Source organism: Melospiza georgiana, chromosome 7 (assembly GCF_028018845.1).
Source record: "Melospiza georgiana isolate bMelGeo1 chromosome 7, bMelGeo1.pri, whole genome shotgun sequence".
Taxonomy (NCBI): domain Eukaryota; kingdom Metazoa; phylum Chordata; class Aves; order Passeriformes; family Passerellidae; genus Melospiza; species Melospiza georgiana.
In genome coordinates, this window is record NC_080436.1 from 13,787,301 (window position 1) to 13,806,623 (window position 19,323).

General features: G+C 40.9%; 1 protein-coding gene across 1 annotated transcript in view; it reads right to left on the reverse strand.

The window, feature by feature from the left end:
• Positions 1–19,323, reverse strand: part of SATB2 (SATB homeobox 2) — a 128,632-nt gene that overhangs the window by 45,657 nt on the left and 63,652 nt on the right. The window contains exon 7 of the mRNA XM_058028384.1: positions 7,342–7,814. Within this exon, the coding sequence (XP_057884367.1) occupies positions 7,342–7,814 (473 nt within the window). The remainder of the gene's footprint in view (positions 1–7,341; positions 7,815–19,323) is intronic.

Here is a 19,323-nt window from a genome sequence, read left to right on the forward strand (position 1 = left end):
CTTTAAATAGCTAAACAGATCTTCTACATAGAACATAGCTCCCAGGATACATTTTAGGACATGTAGCTCGATAATATCTTTGCTTTTCCACTCCTCTGCATCATTTTTAAACCGGCTGCTGAAGAGGCAACTGATGAAGTTTAATGTTCACACAGGCTGTGCTTGCAAACGAGGGGTGTGATCGCCCTAAGACAAGGGCTCTGCACAGCCTGGTTTACCCTTGGAACTTAGACTATTTTTAAAATTACACACTGGATCCATAATTGACTTTAAGAAAATAATACCTGTGGTGGAGAAAAAAGCACATATCCAATCAAAACAAAAAGTCACTGAATCTATTTAAGGCAGGAGTAATTTTGACCATGTTTTTTCAAACTAGCTGAAACGCAGTCCCCTCAGGCAAGCAAAGTCACTGTCACAGGAGTCTGCTTTGCATTTTTCTATGAAACCCCATTTGTGAATTTCTTTTATTTTTATTAACTACAGCATTTCCAGGACAAACAACCCAAACCTCACTGGCACCTAATCTTTTTTTAAGCAGTTTCTGAGAGACCATGCAGTGCAATGTAGAGCAAGTTATTCCATGTGACTCCAACACCCAGGGGACCAAACTGACCAGCCTCTGAGGCAAACAGGCTTGACCAAAGCACACAGAAGGTGAGCAAAGCCTCTGTGCCCTCCTCCCAAAGGGCTCCTGCTCAGGCCTGGAAAGGGTGGCAGTGAGAGCTCAGTGGGACAGCAGACTGCACTACCAGTGACCAAAGGCATGACAATTTTGCAATGGAACTTTTGAAAAGCAATCTGGCTGGGGGCGAGGCCGTGCTGCTGGAGGGCAGCCCAGGCACTCGTGTCCTCGATGTCCAGGGCCATGGGGCAGCAGGAGACTCCCAAGCACTGGACAGGGCCTCACACACATCACGTTCCACGACATGGATGGAAGTCATGCTCTCCCCCTCTTACTGACCTAAGCCATCTGACTACAAAACCAGGCACTAATGTTAAAGAGGTTCAGAACAGGCTTTGGACAATCAAAACACTGGCCAAGGCAAAAATTTAAATAAACCCAACTAATGTGCTAAACCTCAGTTTATATGTTCTGTATAAGGAAATTATATATATGAAAGACTGAAAAAGCATAAAAACTTTTTCAGACTTTCAGTCTATTTGTGCCTCTCCATACTTCAGCTATGGCCAAGAGCAACAGAAAAAATGCTGAAATACCAGAAAAATATTGCTTCTGCAGTGCTTAAAGTTCCAAGTATTTTTAAGCCCTGCACTTATACTGACAAGTCTCAATAGAAAAACTATTCTGCTTTCCATCAGGGATAGATGTGACCCTCAGCAGGATCAGAAAACATAGAGATTTATTATATTTCAATCTTAGAGGTCAGTGATGTCAACCTGTCCCCTCTCAGCACACAAGGCCTGTTTCCAGCACGGAAGGCAGCACCCAGGGAAACACTGGTTAGCTACACGTTTCTACCAAACTACATCATAATTGTACCAACAAACTTATTTTGCCAGGTTAAAATGGCCATTTATATTTACAGCTGTCTGCTACTTGCAGTTGCAATCTGGAGGCAGCAGGCCAGTCCAGGAGCTCTGCAGCAGAAGCACTGACTTCTCACAACCCTTCAAGGAATAAAGCATTTCCATCTGCTGTGTTTTTCTCATTTCAAGGCAGGATTTTACCATGACATCTCTCTGCCTCTCTGCATTTACTCCAGGTCTCACCTTCAGTATTGTATTCTGGGCTGAACAAGATACATTCAACAATTCTGAAATACTTCTCTTTGCCTCTAAGTATACAGCACTCACCAAGAGCCTCTATATGAAGTACCTGTAGGCTTCTTAGGACTCACGCTCCTTTTCAAACGCTCACTGCTTTGTTTCCATTCCCTTGCATCTCTTTCTAATTCCAACTAGGATATGAAGCAGAAATGCTGGAAGTCTATCAGAAATGCTTATCCTGGCAATGTGTCCAGTCCAATTTTGCTGAACAAAATTGCTTTAGATAATCAGTGGAAAAATTTGAGTGGTTAGCCAAACCAAGCACCTTCGTATCCATTCTGTCATCATTTCCATCAGGAAAAAAGTGTTTTTGTATCCTGTTCCCTGACCAGCTCTTCTTCAGAACTTGAAGGACTCTGACTGAGACTAACTCTACATGAATGGCAGACCAATAGTCAATCACACAGTACACTTCATCAATCCTTCATTTAGAAGAAATCTTCTGATCTCCAGATTCAGTGCCTACAGCCAGAGTATGAGCCTTGCTCTTAAACTCATTTAACTAATGCTAAAATGCATACATCTCAGGAGAGAGCTGCTTAGGCACAAAGCATTTAGAGGCTGATTTGAATAAAACTTATACAGGGTGCAACAATGACAATTTGATTTTTATTATTAAAAATGAAGTGTTTAAATCCTCAAAGAAAACGTCTTTATTGCATTAGTTTAATAAAGCCTCTTTTTTATTATGGTATCTGTTTTTATGAGGGAAGACAGGATATGCATGCGGATCTCAATGTGGATGCATGAGGAAAAGGAGGCAGAGAAAGACCAACCACTTGCAGTCACAAAGTGCCACCATTTATATGACATGCATGTCAGACCTTTATCCTGAAATAAGCTGGGAAATGAGCAAAGACACACAGCTTGTGCACACTGTAGATCTGTGCCTTTGCTTCCAAGGCTCAGGACTCCTGTGCATCAGCTGAGCAGGCAGCAGCCACCTCCTACAAGCACTCATTCTGAAAGCCTGACTCACATGCTACTTAAGATCTTTTCATTCAGCCTATTGAATACAATTAAGTTAATTGAAACTGAAATTTTGGGCAGTGCAAAACCCACTGTTGGAACAAATATCCCATGTACCAAAAATCTGCAATTTATTAAAGTAAGCATTTCCCTTACAGACTGCCCTCCTTCCTACAAGTACAACAGAACACTGCTTGTGCCGCATCACACCCAAGAATAAAACAAGCAGGCAGCATGAAAGGGTTTCATGCTATAAGAGAGAGTTTTCTATGAGGGTAAAAACCAACAAAAACTCCCCCCAAAAACCCAAACCAGAAGCCTGGCTAATTGAAAGTCTGTGCACAATAGGGCAGACACCACAGCAATGAATGCAGCATGACTGTCTCACTAGATACCAGGCAGAGAATTAAAGCTCCCTGTATTCCTCTCATTTGAGTTAAAGGGAAAATTATTTGCAAAAGGAATTCTGCCCAGGATTTGGCTCACAAGCAAATAGAGGTGGAAGAGTCAGTTATTTCAACAAACCATATTTCTGGTCTTAATGCCCTGTAAAGGACTCTTTTCTGAACCCATTCCTGTTTGGGGGAATTTTGCCAAAGAAAGCAGAATTAAAACAAGGAGTCACAACCCACAGCCTTACTTCCTTAGCAACCACACTCCTGCTGTCAGAGCCCCCAAACCCTCTTAGAGGTGACCAGTGACACCTTTGTATGCCAACAAAGGTGTCACTGCTCACCTACAAGAGGGTTTGGAGCACCTATAAGAAGGTTTATAGCACCTATAAGAACTATTTCCCTCTTCCTCATTGTGGAACCCTGGACTTGCCTGCAGTTCCACCAGAAGTTGGGGCAACACCCAGCATCAATCCTGTGTTCCCCTATGCCTCAAACCACACCTGCAGCCAAGGTGTGACCAAATCCCTTGACCATGGAGGATCAGTGCTGCTTATTTCATCATAAACTTCACGACATCTGAAGCTGGTGGAGTTTCCTCCTCCTCAGGCTGTTACTTCCTTTCATCCAAAGAAAGTGGTTGGCACCAGCTACCCAGGCAGGAGCTGAGCTGGGTGTGTGCTGCTTTCCCATCTGCAGGCTGGGAAGCCAACACTCCCACATGGAGCTACTCAGGGCAGGAAGGAGGGAGCAGTGCTCTTTGGGAAGAAAGTTACAAGCAGCCTGGACATGATGGTGTTTTTATCCAGCTCTCTTTGTATCTGGCCCCACAACTTGATTTAAAAAGCTCAGATTCAAGAATATTTCTGTTTCAGAGGCTGTTCAGATAAACAAGCACTGGCCACTTGCCCAAACATTTTACTAGTTTTGGCTATTGTATCACAACATTGGCAAAAAAAAGATGCTTGAAAAAAGAGAAAGATACAAACTGAAACACTCCTCCAGTCTGTAGGCTTTGCAGTCCACTGGGCACTCCCAAGGAGAGCAGCAATTCACTGATCAAGTGATTTAAAATTGTCTGGATTCTTTACAAAGAGCCCAACAAACTGTCCTGACTACAGCTCCAAGAGCCTGCAGCAAAGAGGAATGCCGAGCAAACGAGGACAAGAATAGTATGTTCATTTTCTTTATGCAGAATAGGATTCAAATTACCTATCTTCCAGTTTGTATTTTCAAGAGTGGGATCACTTCAGCTGCTCCAGATATGCTGAAAAGCTTTCCAGCAAAGGACAAGGTGCATTTTCATGCATTTCCTTTAAAACAGTCCTCTCAGTCCTACTTTTCCCTGTAACCAACATCACCTACCCATTTATCAAAACATTACAACCCGCAATAAGCAACTTCTGGTTATTACAACCTTTTAGTTGCAATCTGAATGCTATATTAGGAGACAATAAACTGCATGATGGTACAAGGACTCTGCCCCGAAGATGGGCCAAACTCCATGTGTGTATTCTCCTCCAGGAAGAAGTTCATAGCCTTGGCCATCAGGCCCCCTTGTCCTGCCTCCCATTTCAGAGTATCTCCACTGGCCAACGCATGCTTTCAGGGGCCACCCATCACCTAGAAGTTATCCTCATGTAAAGACAATGCAGGCTTCAGCCAGGCAGGCCTTTTTGAGAACTCCAGCCTGCACTGGACCAGAACTGCACTGTACTGACAGCCTTTGACTTCACTGCACTGTTTGAGACCAAGGAGAGACATCAGTTCCCTCTGTGCACTAAAACCTCCTCACCCTCTATAGTCTGTGTATGTAGGAAATGTACAGAACTTGTCACACAGCCTGAAGCGCTTGTTTTCATGTGTGCAGACAACATGGCCACAGGTATAAGCAAATATTGCTCTCTTCAGGTATGTATTTCCAGCTTCAAGAGAAGATCTGGATGTATCACAAACCATACAATTTCATCTCTCCATCTTCTGACTCTCCTCACGTTCTCCCTCCCACACACACACAAGTGTCAGCCACTTGTTCCGATGGATTTAGCCTAGTTTGGATCAAAGCTTCCTCTACTTCATTTAACAGATTTGCTCAGATGGAAGGTCTCGGGGGAGAAATAATGTTAGTAAGAAGGGGCTTTTCAGCATTGAGTATGTAGGTCATTGGACTTTAAAATAAATTAGAGAATAGTTTATCTATTAAACAAGCCTCACAGTACATATTTCATGAAGCTATACTTAATTACAGGCTAATGTGCACCACAGAGCTACCATGAAGAAAGATTAAGCAGTGGCCCATAATGCAGTGATTAATGCCATTATTAGCTGGCTGGCACACAGCTTCTATTATTTGGTACCATCAGGAGAAACAACAGACCTCCAGTTTCCAATGCTGGCACTTCGGTAAAATACAACAAACCCAAACCTTTCCAGAGAGAAACACACACCTCTCTGTACCTCAGAGGCAGCACGGGGGATGCAAGGAGGTGAGAGTAGACTTAAATTTCCACTCTAAGTGCCTTTTACAGAGTTTGCATCTCCACCAGAGATGTGTGGGAATATCCCACACCTTCTATTATGCAGTGCAATACTGACTGCCTGAGCCCCTCTTCTTAATACCCTGAACAGTTCTTCATGTGAGGGGAGCTTGATTTGAGCTGGAATTAACAGCTGAGGACATGGAAACTTGAGTGTGTATCTACACTCTTCTGCTGCAGGAATGGCTCCTGGGGACATGATGCACTGTATGTAAGACCACTGGTCTTCTGTATTAGGGCACTGTTGACTAACAAAACACTTGTGAGATTTGCAAATCTTCTATGGATGCTGTAAGACTTGCCTGTTCTGGAATCAGGATGTACACTGATTTACTTATCATGGAGGGCTAAGAAGCAGGTAGTATCTTACTTGTTGGGGAATAAGCCTCTGATTTAACAGCACACTTGGGGATTACCAGTCCAGGTCTCCCAGCGTGGCTGAAGGAGAGCTTCATGTTCCTTGACAGTGACAAAACCCTCACTGGCAATGTTATTGCCGACCTCTCGCTCCAGTTCAGAATATGTCATTCTGTCAATACCATCCACCTTGATTATACCAGGCTTTATATACAACAGGCTATGATCCCAGAGGGATGAAAAGCTTTTCCAAATTAAAAGCAGCATTTTAAAGAGGAAATACTCATGCATTCCTATGTAGTTTTCATTTGATATCCTCAAGGCTAATCCCAGAACTCAAGTGTTTTTTTCTGAGTGCAGCCATCTTATGAATTTAATGGAAGAAGGGAAGTAATAAAATGTGCTCCATACTTTAATTAGTTCCCTCATAACATGGCATTTCCAAAATGGCAGTGCCAAAGAAAATCATTAATCTAGGAGAACAGACGAAGGCATTGTATAGGGCATGGGACAGACCTCCTAGAGATATATACTCCCCCTTTTCTTCTCTTGCTGGTGAATCTCACCTCAAGTAACAATTCCAGCTGCACAAAAGGAATTTGTACCAATACTGAGTATTAAGCCACTTTCCATTTCTTAAGCCTTGCTAGAGTATCACAATTGAGAGATCACATGCTGTATCCTGTAGGATAAACATACATGGCCTGTCTTTCTGAACACAAATTCACCTTGGGTACTCCATGTGCCAGGCTTAAGCTGATACTACCATGCAATCATTTCAACATCTGCATTTCACTAGGTGAGTGAGAAAACCCGTGTCAGATGTACAAAAGGCAGACACTTTTCCCAGCACACTTGCATTACACATTTCTTGTGGGAGCAGCCTCTGGCACTAGTTGTGGCATCAGTTGTACCACAGGAAGGAACTGAAGAAGCATCAGAAGGAATCCCAAAATGACCTCTGACTCTCAGTCTCTCATTACCTCCTCCTGGCAACCAGGCAGGGGCAAATGTGGAAGTTTATAACCACAGAGAGGAGCCCAGGGAAGAACTCCCATGAGCAGAATGACTGCTAGAGAACAAAGCTCAAGTACTGGCACAGGAGTGGCCAAACGCAAACAAACAGCTATTCCAGGAAGAAACAGCTTTGTTCAAAACTGACAGAGAGTGCAGAAAAGACTGAGAGTGGTTTGACCTGTTCTATGGCATGCCCCGTGCCCTGACTTGCAGCAACCACACAGCCCCACAAGAGCTACAGCTTTGCCCCTTCTTGGTTATAGAACAGAAATTGGTACCTGTGTGCGGTTGAATGCTACTCTTGCAAAGACAGCTTGAGACACACTGGCTCTCTTCAGCTCATCTCTGACTTGCTGGTAAATATCTGGAGAGACTTCCACCGATGAATTTGATGGCTCTGGTTTGACAGCTCTAGGGATGGGTGGATGATTCAAGAACTGCTGGTTGATAGCCTGTGGGTGCTGGTGAGCCAAGAGTCGGCTGACAGCAATCTGCTGGTTTATCAGATGGGCCATGGCTATCTGCTGCCTCACCAGCTGTGGACTGAGCTGAGGAGACAGGAGCCCAGGGTTGATCATGGTTTGCATCGTTGGCACTTGGTTTCGGATTGGAGTACTGTGGTGAATTTGGCCATGAGGAGACTGTTCATTAGATTTTCCCAAAGTTGCCAGCTGGTTGATATTTGGTAAGTGCATGGGACGTTGACCAAGAACACAATAGTCTGAAAGGTTTTCTCTTTCCACTCTTTCCACTGTTAAAAGAGAAAAATTAGCTTGCTGTCATTTCAGTTTGCATTTAGGGCAAAGGATTATATTGCAGGTGACTGCACACAACAGCACCTGCTTTACTTTTTAAGTCTACAATTGCACAGAAGTATCATAGAAACATAAGCAAAAGAAACACAAAGTAAAGGCAACAAGAATAATTAACACTCTTTTGGACTTCCCAGGCTTCATTCGGCCCCATGAAGACTCCCTATAAACCAACAGCAGGTATCCTCTCCAGCCTCCTTTCCTAAAAGAAAAAAGCTTGGACACTTCCATTTATACCATTACTAACATTTGAATCTGTCACAGCAAATGGATTAACCTTTAAAACTGGTCAGCATTTCAGAATTCCTGGAATCTAGGTAAAGGAAAGAAACTCAAACTGGTATCTACTCACACAAACTGAATGGAAACAAGGCCATTCCCTGTGCAGGCTCATGGCACTGCTTCTCATTACAAACTTGGTAACTATTATCTTTTCCACATAAACTCTACCTTGCACTGTGTGTGGATAAGACTTTCTGGTACCATCAGCTCACCCAGGTGCACCACAGCAGACTCATGTTGGTTGTGTGAAAGCATAGTACAAAGCAGTGAAATTTACACGAGAAAAGTTTGAAGCTATGGTTCCTATAGCCAAAGCCTCATTGCCATGAGTTTGTCCAGAAACTTTTAAAGCACTGTGCACAAATGCCCACTTGAAATAAGTGGTTCACTCTATTAAAAAAAAACAAAACTATGTGTAACACAACAGTGATCTCTAAGTGATATCACATTACAAAAAAATGAAAACAGTACACACTAAATGCATATACTCAAGTTTTATATACTGATGTGCATTGTCCCTGCTAAATATCCTATGTCAGCAATACCACAGTACCTTTTCAGGTAACTGCAAAACTAAACACACACATCACAAAATAAAATTTTCTCTAAAAGTACCATTTGAAATAGGAAATGGAGTTTAGCAAGTGCATAAATATTATTCCTACCTAGGTAATTTTAAACAATCAGAAGTCCTTCTACAGTAGGTTGCAGATTCCATAAGCCTCCCTATGTGCAATTGAATAGGCATTATTATATTGATCTGATATATGAGTGTTAAAACATGTCATCATAGAAAACCACTATCTCATCCCTGTATTGGTCTCAGCAAGTAACAAGACAGGATTTATTTCAGAAAGGTCGTAATACTGTTATAACTTGTGTAATGATTAACAACTGTACGAGGTTTTGAACTCTTTTTAAAAACCTAATCTATATAAAGCTTTACACAGTTAATACTCAGAATGATAGCTTACTGATGACTTGCTCTCTTCTAAATAGAAATAGAGCTCTTTTCTCCTCCCAGAGTTAATCTAAGGCAGAGAGGGTCATGCCCTGAACACATACATACACACAGTTACTATTTTTAGAACTGTCACTCTGGAACATCACAAGTACTGAATTTTACAACTAGGTGAATTAATACCCAGAATTTCCTTGTAAGAAATTTTAACTCATTCTTCCCATTCTTTAAAAGGAAAATACTGTAACATCTTTGGTGCTCTATTAAATAATTGCTTTTAAAAATTAAAAAAAAATTAATTACTAAGAAAGCTATGAATTCCACTTTCTCACAAAACCTAATATTTAACCCAATTCAATTTCTAAGTAAGTGTTTACTTGTATTTCAACTATGAAAGGCAATGCAGAATGTGTGATACACAAATATTATTGTCAGCAAACGACCACTTTGCTGTGTTACTCACACGCTCTCAGATACACAATGCAATATTTCATCTTTCTGAAAATACTGAAAATCCCTATTCAGAAGCTGCTCTTCATGATGTCAGAAGGCCTCCCTGAAATGAGGCACAGAAAGCTCTACACCAGGAGTTCTGTACCAGTTCTATATTCAGAAACAGACACGAAATCAATGTGAAATATGCAATAGGAGTAGTGCTAATTCCAGGGATGGACCCATCATCAATACAGAGGTGTGGGCAGGGCAGTGAGGAGGGGCTGCTTTGTCACAGCCTCAGACCACGTTCTGCAACACAGACGATTCAGAGCCAACATGGCCATACCATCGCCTCCTCAGCCTCTCTGCACTAAGCCTGCACCTGAGTAATGCCATTAAATACACACTGTTGCTAGCCAAGTGCAATTAGTCCAAAGGTACAATAGCTACTTGGCAGGTGTAAGTAGCATAAAGCTGTTGCTCAGTGTAATGAAATAATTGGAGCATCCTACTACATCACTGACAACCCTAAAAATAAAAGAGTCCTTCCGCTAGAAGTTTCAGAAGAGCTGAAAAAGTTCTGAACTATTTGTAGTTTAAGGAGCACACAGAGAATAAGTCACTGAAACCAGCAAATTATTACTTGTTAGAACACAAAAACAGTAACCAAGTGTTTTTGAAAACTTGGTGAGAAATAAATATAAATAACATTCACTTTCTGGGCTGAACCACATTTGCCAAGTTTCCACCCACTCTTGACTTCAATGCCAAGTTATAAACCCCTATAAAAATAAAGTTTAAGATGAAAAGGCTGCCAGGCTGTTAATCTCTGCAGTGCTACTCGGAATTACACAGAAACATCACCTGACTTGCTTCCATAGGTATATTTTTCCCTTATTATCAGTTTCCTTTTTTGATCACATTAGACTACACAGCCATGCATGTACTGCCTATAAACAAACCAGATTCTAGTCACTTCGACCACTTCAGTAATAAAAGGCTACCATTAGCAGTTACGCTGGATGGAAAAAATGTGCATTACTCAACTGCTCAAGACTCTTTCCTTCTTTAACATATGGCCTGTATCTGATTCCCTGTTGTTCTTTGGTAACTATGGATTGGTTACCAAATCTGCAGGGCTGAACAGGAGCAAGACTGAGACACCCTGGAGATGGAGAGTGGCACTGTCCTGAGACACAGGCCAGCTTCCCAGCAATGCTCTAAGAAGGAAGGGATACAGAAGCCACAAAGCTTCTTTGCCACCAGCATTCAGCCTCAGATCTTCCTGAGACAGGGCTTTTACATCTGCATCCTCCATTTTCCATGCTCATACCCAATTACAGGGGATACGTTCAGAGCTCTTGTAGTCCTGTATTGATTGGAATACAAAGCTGTACTGATTGAATATAAACATGTGAGGACAGAACAGCAAGACCTCACTGGGAAGGAAGGGGTTCCATGGATATGTACTGTCTATATTCAAGTGCTGCTCATAAACGACTTCTGCTAGCAATGCCTGTGGTAGTTAAATAAAAGCTGGTTCAGGAGGCTGTTACCTACCTCCATCTGTGGTGTGACCACAGCAAAAGGCATTGCAGTGTTTTCATTTTCTCTCTGCATCACTCACTTGGTATACAATTCTGCAGTTCTTTGCTTGAAGAGCTTATTTAAACCAAGTACAACAGCACTGTCATATTGCAGAGCCACCCACTCTTCTGAAGCCCATCACTAGGTAGGCAGAGACTTGTGTCTGGACGACAGGTACTGTGCTAAGTTCAGCAATTAGCCCTGAGAGCACTCTAGAATAGCATCTGCCCTTCTTTTTTCTATACCTCCCTACAACATGTCACTACCTCTACAAGACTCAGAAACCAATATAATTCCCAAATTGGGAGCAGCAAATTATTGTATTTGAATATTCCGTTCTCATCCTGTAATGATTACCATGTGTGTCAATGTATTTCAACTCCATATTGAGTTAAAACTTCCTGGATCCAGCACAAAAGGAATTCAGTGCACCCTTCCCCTGTGTGATGCTCTTAACCTCTAGCCCAGTCTTCCTTGCACAGTCAAGCAGCTGACGCAGACCACAGCACAATAGCTTGGGGTGGTCTGCATGCAACTTTCCATTTAAAATAAAACCAGCTCAAAAGATTTAAAATAAGATTTATTTCTCCACCTTCCCTTCCCCTCACACTTTATTTGCACTGAGTTGTTAATAGGAACATTCTGACAAACAGCCCATGGGGCGTTTAGGGCTTATGCGTGGCACTGAATTGACTGACAGCATTGGAAACCAAATTCCTGTGCACAATGAGGGATGCAGCAGGGAGAGCAAGAGTGTGACACGTCTCCCAGCACTGCACTGCAAGCAGGGACACAGAGGACCCGCCAGCGCCCATGACCCAGCATGTCCAGAACTTTTCAGTCCCACAGGCACACAGGCACTTTGCCCCAGAGTAAGAAGAAGCTGGTAAAGAAACGTTTTGTAATAAGTTACTAGCCGGCAGAATTGCCATGCTTCAATTGTGACAGTATGTCACCACCCAGGGCTGTTCTCCAGTGCTTCAGTTTGCTTCTTTGTTTTATTTATTATTTAAAACCTGGTGATCATAAAAGCCATTTCTAGCAGTGGTCACGGCCAAGCCACGAGAGCTCTGTGAACTCTGGTACACCCTGCACTAAGCTTGAGACAGAAAGGTTCCCACAATTTCTCCTGGCTTGGCACCATCCTGCTCACTGGAGCAAGACCTGAACTTTGGAGCCATGCTTGGGGGACAAAGCACAGCACCAGCTTCACCTTGGAGAGACAGGGCTGCTGCACTATACCCAGAGAGTGCCCTCTTGCTTCTGCTGCATAATTATGAACTACCACTTTGTAAATAACAGAACCACTCCAGAGCACAGGAGGTGCTTTTAAAGTGGTAATTCCATATCTTTTTATCTGTAATTGGGATAATTGCTCATTTCTTTTAATCACAGCCCACTTAACCACTTCAGTGCAAAGGGCTGATCTGAGGAGTCTCATTTCAGTCAGCATCTAATCTTTGTATTTACCCATAGTCATTCACTGGCTTCAGTGCCTGATCTCTGCCTAGGCCACTTGTTCCTGTATTCAGGACTGGAGGAAAAGCAGGCTGACCAGAGAGGCAGACATGATAAGAAGCTTTAAAAACCTTTCCCCCTACTCCTGCAGGACAGCACAGAACCTCAAAATAGCTATAGAGCATATACAGAAATTGTTTGGCCGCTGGCTGTGGGTAGCAAAGGCCTTTATCCAAGCCTAATGGAAAACAGACAGGAAAGGCCATTGTCTGTTCTTTGCTGAGTTGCAAACCATTCAGTTCCCACCAAAGCACAAATCACTGTTTTTAAAATTTAGAATCATCATTAAAAGTGAGCCTTTAACCACCAATCTGAGGTAAACTGAGCACAGTGCACTAACATTGCTGAGTCTCTTTGTGCAGCTAACCTGCTCACTCCTTATCCTCAAGACTAGCTCTAAGTCATCCCTTGGGACACAGGGATGCTAACATGTCTTCTGCCAGTGCTTAAGCATAAGAAGTCATATGCTTTACCTGGGCTTTCCCTGGATTGCACTGCTTCCAAAGATGCCTGTCAGAAGACAAGTATCATCATCTATTTTTAGGTTTTTGGGTTTTTGTAGAGGTTCAAGAGGCACACAGAAGTATGAAGTCAGTTCTTCATAATCATGTTAATATTTTGTCAAAAGGACATGCCAGATCCATCTGGCAGAGAAAACCATGATACTGAAGGTATTCTAGTGACCACCTGCTCTAACCCATAAATACTGGTCAGGTGAAATGCAAAAGGAGAAGCAGCAGAATCATTAGTTAGAACACTGACAGAAACACAGGCAGCACTTGTTTAGATGGACTGATGTTACCATTTGATATAAAAGTACCTCCCTTCCTGTCAAACTATTGTAACAGTAGATTCAATCTTTTGTGAGAAGTACAAACCTCCTAGATGACCCAGGCAATTGTGCAATTCCTCTGGGAGATGCATACATATGTATTCCTGATTCATACCATCAGAGATGGGGAAGGGAGGGAGACAGAACACAAACATCACTAAGTCAGAGATACAAACTCATCAGGTATTTCAAGTGAACAGAATGCCATTCTGCTCCTGGAGTTACATATTCTATGAAATCCACAGGATCAGAGAGACACTTTGCAGCTTTTCACATAGGAAAGCTTATGCCTGTACATAAACTTCAAGTTATCCTCCTGTTTGAAACTTATCTCCACTAATGCTTACTTTGGGAAAATAACTTTTCTTCTAAGCTAACATGTCATTGTTTGGAAGCACAAAATTTTTAAATATGAAATAAAATTAATTCTGAGATTCCAAAGGTTAAAACAAAAACATGTTTTCATTTTAGAAAATGGACGTGACCATTCTTTATTAAGAATTCAAAAGGGCAGATGTCCCAGCTGCAGCACAAAGGTCCTCACTGAGAAAAGCACAGTACTGGAACCGGAGACATTTAAAAAAAAAAAAAGTTCAGTGACATAATTTGAGCAAGACATTGGACAAGTGGCTGGACAGCTTCTCCACAGAAGAGTTTCCAATCTTTACTGTGGGGCCTGTGTTGCCTACAGCAGCACTGGCTGCAGCTCCAGCCACACACAGGCACTGTGAGCAGTGACAGCCACTGCCCCAAAACAGGCACAAGCCAAGGAAGACATTCTGCAAAGCTGAGATTCATATATGCATTTACCTTAGATAAAAATTACTCTTAATTAAAGAAATAAACCCAAAGGGTGTGTTTTATTCTCTTTACAGAGAGGAATAGCCAAGAGTGCCACAATTCATACACCCCTGCAACACACAGCAGCAGCTAAATTGGCTTTTAACAACACACCTGCACAAACCCCCAAACTGGCACTGAACATCACAGACAATGCTGAAATGCAAAATGCTAATATATGGGTGGGGAAAAGAGCGGTCAAGGGGTCTCTAATTCTTGCTGAATCTTGACACTTTTAACTTATATTTAAAGAGAGAGGCCACTTTTTCCTCATCATTAGTGACAACTGATGAACTACTCTCCTCATAAAATAGCACAGTAGGCTACTGACTAAGACAATGTCCCCGAGTCAAGAGCTGATCTTCAGGTCATGTATGTTACCTAGATGCTGACAAGTTTACTGTGACTGATGTTACTTTTCTTCCTTTTTATTTAAGAAAGCGAGAAAAGTCCTGTTTTTAGGGAAATGAATATACAGTAAAGCGTATAAAAGTAAGCAAAGGAGAAGTTACAGTAATGTCAAGAGCCTCACAGCTGACCCTAAATGCTTTGGTTCCAGAGGCACAACTAATATCCAAACAAGTTATGAAATGTACTTCCTTAAAAAACTTAACATTTCTGCAAAAGGTCAAGATATACGCATATAAATACATACTATATGTAAACCCGTCTACTTACATAGAGAAAGGTAAATACCCATGCATGTATCAGTAAAAAAGGTATTTTTAAAAGTCAGAAATTCTGTTCAGGAAAGATCTGGTGTGCCTCTTCATGAGGCTTCCACAACATCTGCTTCAGAGGAACAATTAAAAACTCTTCCTCAAAGCACATAATGACAGTTTTCCCTAGGCTCACACTGGCATAATCACTGTGCTGCAATCCTCAGTTCCTTCAGCTTGGAAATAAGAAAGCAGGGAGCCTTTCTGAATCATGTTTCTAACCTCTCTGAACCTACACTGGCCTCTAGGAACACATTAAAAGAGGAACAGACTGCTCAGTCTATCCATTATTGGAAGTAAGCAAACAAACTTTCAATAATAAAAGAGCACATAAACAACAAATCAGTAATATTGGAAAAATCAAAGAGGAGCCAAAGCAGATTCTCAATTTAAGGAAGTTATGAAAGCTTTTTCTTACATTCTTGATCTGTTGAAACAGAAATAATTGAGGCCTCCTCCTTTAAACTGAAAAGCCTCATCATTCCACAAAAACTTTGAGACAGCCACAGTCTCAAAACTCACATCCACAGAAAGCTATATTTTGACAGACACTGATGGCAGGAGCAAAGATGACATGTTCTTCATACACACACAAAAAAGTATGTCTTTTTAATTTTAAGTCCACAATGTATTTATTTTTTCCTGCTGCCTTTCTAACTTCCTCCCACAGAGCTAAGTTGTGTCATCAGGCAAAAAGAAAATATTCACACCAGTTAAGATTTTCAGTTGTGAAAGAATTGTGATACCGTGATAGTCCTTCTGATAAAAATAGAAAGCATGACACTTTGAAGTGAAATATCTATTGAGAAAGAGAGCTAAAAAATATTTTAAATGCTATGAACACAAAACACTGGGACACAAATAGGTAACTGGTACAAGTTTGATCCCTTGAGAATTACCTGAATTGCATGATCAAGTTCTGAAATACCTCTCTCCATACATACACACACATATATACACACATATATATACTTACAAAGTGTTGCTTTTATTCCTGTATCTATTTGTAAATCTAATTTAAAACCAATGCAAACCTTTCAAGCAATTATTAAAACCCTGCATTTCAACAATGCTAAATGCCTTCTCCCAGCTTCAGCAAGTTCAACTTCTAGAGAAATGCTTCTGGATGAGCATTTCTCAGACTGACAGAAGCATCCCCGTGGGACTGGGCAGGAAAAAGGCAGCTTGAGAACCACTGGAATAAGCCATTGGTCTATAGTTGTCATTTATTAGTACGTATTCTTTAGTAAAAAAGGAGGACCTCTGATTCTTCATTGAGGCAGGTTTAAACATAATTAAGTCTTGTCAAGTATGCACAACTTTGTACTATAAGGTCTTGCATCCCTCAAAAAAAAAAAAAGTAAATAAAAAGGGGAAAAGAGGCTTCACATAGCAATCTCACATTAATTCATGGTGCATATTTTGAACAAAATTAAACACATACTAAATAGCTTAATTACCACCTCAAGTGATTACAAACACCCTAAAGGCAAAAGGCCCACAGTAGAACTGTTAAGCCTTTTGTTTCCCAACCGCTGTACACATTCCATTATAACAGGTTTTAATATAAGCTCTTCTTCAAATATATTCGTGTGTGCCAGAGAGACTGGAAAGAGTGGACATCCCATTATAACCTCCCTCACATCTTCACACACAAGGGGCAGATCCAGGACCAAGAGGAGACAAAAAGCCTCCATCCTCCTACCTGCCAATTCCCAAATCTGGCTGTACACTAACTCTCATGCTGCTGAGTAAACTGTGAATGCTTTAAAACCTTGAGAAGATGGGACAGGGTGGGAGTAAAAACATTAAAGCAGAATTTTATTCTAGCATCATCTGACACAAGACAAAATTGACATGCTGAGCTGAACTAACTGAAAACTTTTTTAGAATTATGAGCATAAGTAGATTAGCTGTCTTTTCAGTGAGTTCAACAGAATGCACACTGAGAATGTTTACTTGAGATTTGATACAATTCCATTTGTATACAACTTTTACATCTGTTGCTAATGATATCAAATTATTGATTGTTCACTTTCTTATATTATTTAAACATTAGCTATGCACTCAGCAACCCGATGCTTTTCTTCTTTTTCTTTTTTCCAGGGAACTTTTTATTTCTGTCTGTCTTTGGTTGTAATTACTTTGATCTTCCAGAGAGTATAATTAATTTACTGTTTATTTATTTCTATGAGAAAGGAAAAAAGTTTGACCTAGTAGATCTATATGTGGCAATTTGTAATAGAATCACATAGCTTATGTTTAGGAAATCATGGTTTTGATTAAGAAGCAACCATTTAGTTCCCACTGTTTTATTAAAACAGACATTAGCAGATAATAGGAAACACATTTAACACTGTAGGCTGCATTTAGTTTGCAACGTCAATAAAGTTATTTTGAAGCCCCTTCCTATTTTGTATTTACCACAGCTCATGTGAATCATTTTTTGCTTTTACTTTCTAGTAACCAGCTCTAGAGTTACACAAGGATATGGGTGCTGGTTTCAAGAACTCTAAATCATAGTTTTACCTAATCTATTCAGCTACAGCCCAAAAAACAAATCACTACATCATCCATTCACCTTCATAGAAGTCCTTTTTTAAAATATTATTAAAGGAGTATGCGATGACGGATGCATGTAACTCGAGTCACTGATTTTGCACACTAACTGAGCTGTCCTGCAAGACTACCTGGCTATAGAAAAGAAACAAAACAACCTTAAATGAGAGACGATGAGAAATTGAAACCATCTAAAGTGCAGAAGTCTTCCTGCTTGCAAGCAGTTAAGACTACTGCTCTGAAGTTGCTGTTTATTCTCCATGCACCACTGTACCTGCCACAGACTCTTTGTTTTCTCTCCCACTCATATGGTTGATGAATCAACACTACTTGAACTGCTTTATAGCAGCTTGTGTTTACTTCACACATACCTTAACCTTCCTTTTTCTCCTCCTACTAACACACACATAAACTTCCAAGCAGCAACGACTGGCTGTGTCTCTGAATAGCACACATACAGAGTTATCTGGCAAACTCTTCGGGTTTGGATCCTTGACCTTTTGATTGAGGTTTCATTCTGCTTTTACTGCACTTAAAAATTTAACTGTGCACTTACTCAGTAAAGAAAAATTAAGAGCATAAGCTCCAAGAGTGGAAGAAAGTAGCAGACAACAGTGTACTAGAAATACTCAGAAGCTGTAGTAGTGTCTCTACAGTTAAGAACACTACAGTTAAGGGCTTCCAGTGCCTCTGCAACTGGCACCCTTGCCCAGTTTTGGGAAAAAAAAAAAAAAAGAAAAAGAAAAATGAAAAAATAAAACCTATTTCTGTTTTCCCAGGACAGCAAGTAAAAGTGAATGGTGATGACCTTGAAGCTGTTTGATTCTTTTGACTGCATTTTAACCAAGAGGATATGTTAAAGTACTTTGAATACAATTCTGTTATTAAGAGACACCATTTAGAGAAAAGAAACACTTCTGAGTCACACAATGGCAATTTACAGAGAAAAGAAAATATCCAGTTTATTTGGCACGAGGGCAACCACATACTAAAATGTCCAATCAACATTTTTACTTCTAGCCTAAACCATTTTAGTAGGTGAAAAGCAACATCTCCATTTCCTTGCCTGCACTGTTACCCCAATCCTGCCTGGACAATTTTCCTTCTAGACACAAATAATTTCACCACAAAACATTCTTTCTTTTTTCCCCTACTGAAAATCTAATCATTGCAGAGGCCAGGCATGAGTGTCTTACAGGTATGTTCTGCACAAGCCAGATGTGCAGAGAAAAAACAGATGCCTCAGAACTTGCTCTGATGTTTCATGTAATTTTGTTTCATGTGTTCCTAGCTCAAGCAGCAGACTTTTTATGGTATTATTATGCAGATTTCTAGTCTGTCCTAAGGAAACAAAACAAGCAACCCTTCATGGCTTATGCTTCCCAGCCTTTTAAGAGGAAAAGACAGCACACTCTTTTTGAAAGGTGCTAATCTTCACACAACTGAAAATACAGCAGTTTCTCACAATGGACATGACATTATTTCTTCATGGTGTTTTTGTGAATTCTGTTATGATTTTCCTGGCTACTGAAAGAATCACAGACAGAAATGACAATAACAGTCCATGCCTTCTTTCAGACAATGAACCTTCAGTTCAGTGGTGTAAGAGAGAAAAACTATGGAAAAATCCTACGCCAGCATACAGCTAATCTCCAAGGGTGATGGAGATTTGGGGAGAGAGGTTCCAGGTCGAATTATGAAAAAGCTTTTGACTA